The 2,499-nt window shown below is 55.8% G+C and overlaps 1 protein-coding gene across 1 annotated transcript; it reads right to left on the reverse strand.

Annotated features, from left to right (window-relative positions):
• Window positions 1-888: 888 nt before the first annotated feature.
• LOC136533372 (glycine-rich cell wall structural protein 1.0-like) lies at window positions 889-1,329 on the reverse strand (the record flags this gene model as incomplete). The annotated part of the gene is made up of 1 exon (XM_066525929.1): window positions 889-1,329. A coding segment is annotated over exon 1 (441 nt), but the record flags the coding sequence as incomplete, so codon positions are not given.
• Between the last annotated feature and the right edge of the window lie 1,170 nt (window positions 1,330-2,499).

Consider the following 2,499-nt stretch of genomic DNA (forward strand, 5'->3'; position numbering starts at 1 on the left):
AACTTGACATGTCAGAGATCCATATACGTGACCTGTTGGGGGGCAGTGGCTCAGCCGACGAAAATCCACGACTAGAGCCATTACCTAAGTTTTTTTTAAGGAATTAAAGTACCTAATAACCAATCCATAATGGGTTCACATACTGATAGTATCGTAGTTCACATAAACAACGGTAAAAATTTGAGAAGGTTTCGAGCAAGTTGTGACGTCGGATGCCTAAAATCTTTTTACCACAGCCTATACATGCGATAACATGACACCTCGACAAGTTTCATAATTTTCGGACTTCGTATGAATTTTATATAATTTAAAAACACTTTTCTGACAAGTTTCTCGTCATGTTACGTGAAGAAGATGCCCGAAATTTGATGCGAGTTCGTGGATAGGGACTCAACATACACCAAATATCATGAATAACATTTTTCGAATCACTAAATTGCATTATTCCATCCACTTGCAGTTCAAATTTGAAATATTAAAAAAAAATCACCGAAAAGAAATAAATTAGGGAAATATATCAAAAAAAGTCAAATTTGGCCCAAATTTTAAAATTGAGATTTAAATAATGTATTATAGCACCACAAAAAAATTGGGTTCAAAAAACCAAAAAAAAAACTCTTTGCCGAGGGTCTAGCCTGGCCCTCGGCAAAGGGGGTCTTTGCCAAGGGCCTGGCCAATGGCCCTCGGCAAAGAATATTTAAAAAATAAAAAAAAAATCTTTGCCGAGGGCCCTGGATCTGGGCCCTCGGCAAAGGGCCAACCCTAAATCGGCCAGCCGCCCAAATTGCCCGCCCACAGAAAAATCTTTGCCGAGGGTCTAGCCTGGCCCTCGGCAAAGGGGGGTCTTTGCCGAGGGCCTGGCCAATGGCCCTCGGCAAAGGGCCCAACCGTAAAATCGGCCAGAGCCCACCCCGCCCACAGAACGGTTGACGCCGCCGCTGCTTTGCCCCGCCGCTGCCCCGCGCCCCGCCGCCCTCCCGGCCCGCCGCAGCGCGCCTGGCTGCCCCGCGCCCCCGCCGCCCACCACCGCGCCGCCCCGCGCCGGCCCGTGCCCGGCCACCACCGCCACCCCGCGCGCCCGCCGCGCTCCCGGCCCGCCGCAGCGCGCCCGGCTGCCCCGCGCCCACCACCGCGCAGCCCCGCGCGCCCCGCGCCGGCCCGCACCCCCGGCCCCCGGCCGTCAGAGGAGGAGGGAGGAGGAGCAGGCCACCGGAGGAGCCCCACCCCGCCGCTCGCCTCAACCCGCCGGAGGTGCCCCGCCCCGGCCGCGCCGCCCGCCCACGCCCGCCGGTCGGCCAGCCCCGAGGAGGAGGAGAACCTCCGCGCCATCCGTCGGCCACCGGAGAAGGAGGAGGACCCCGCGCCACCCGCCAACCCTGTCCACGCTGTCCACCGTGCCCACCCCCGTTCCAAGGTGCCCCGCCCTAGCCCCTTGACGCCGCCCCATCCGCGACCCTCACCCCATCCGTGGCCTCCGACGTCCCTCCGATGTCCAGGTATGCCCTTCCCTCGCATCATGGTTTACAATGCTGGTGAAGGAGGAGGTCTAGGTGGAGGTCGAGGTGGTGGTGGCGTGCAATGGTGGAGGTGTAGGTGGAGGTGGAGAAGGAGGGTAGTGTGTTCGTTGAGGTGGTTGTGGTATGGTCATTGTGGTGGATGTGGTGGTGTGGTCGTTGTGGTGGATATGGTGGTGTGGTCATGGTCGTTGTGGTGGATGTCGTGGTGTGGTCGTGGTCGTGGTGGTGGTGGTGTGGTCGTGGTGGTGGAGGTGGTGGTGGATTAATATATATCTGGCTATCGGCCATCGTGCCGTATTTGCTCCCTTAATATGTGGTTGTCGGCCATCGTGTCGGTTTTTTCTTGTAGGTTTTGGAAACCTCCCCGTACAGGGGAGGTTCTGCCGAAATTTTTAACTTATAGTATTGTGTTTCTTCTTTTGCAGAGAAGAGCACGTCAGAGGGGACTCGGCGACCCTGATCCTCTTCGTCGGCGTTGCGGGTCTGCCTGCACAGCATCGCCTCATCACTGCCCCGACTCGCCACTGCCCCGCTAGCCTGACTCCACCGCCACCCTAGGCATAAATAAGCCCTTCTCCCGTATCATTGTCTTAGATTGCGTAACCCAGTTAAGCGTCTCCCGTCCGAAAGAGATACGGTCGTAGGTATGCGGCATATCTACGACCGTATCTATTTCGGATTGTCCACGTTTTTTGAACAGCCTGCGGATGCATAGATGGGTTAGTTTCCATGGTCTGCTCCGGTCTGAGACCGAGTTTCGGCAGATCTTCCCTGTTGTTCTCCGGATACACACTCTCCCTGGCAGGACGTGTATCAGGAGAGCAGCGGGGAGGTGCTGCCGAAATTCTATCTCGGAGAGGAGCGGAGCCTGGAAACTGACCTCATCTACGCATCCGCGGGTGGGATTAGGACCTATCCTCACCTATTAGACATTAGGAACACCGCGTAGATGCAATTGATGATCACAATACTCTGTGATGTA

Source organism: Miscanthus floridulus, unplaced genomic scaffold (assembly GCF_019320115.1).
Source record: "Miscanthus floridulus cultivar M001 unplaced genomic scaffold, ASM1932011v1 fs_871_2_3, whole genome shotgun sequence".
Classification (NCBI taxonomy): domain Eukaryota; kingdom Viridiplantae; phylum Streptophyta; class Magnoliopsida; order Poales; family Poaceae; genus Miscanthus; species Miscanthus floridulus.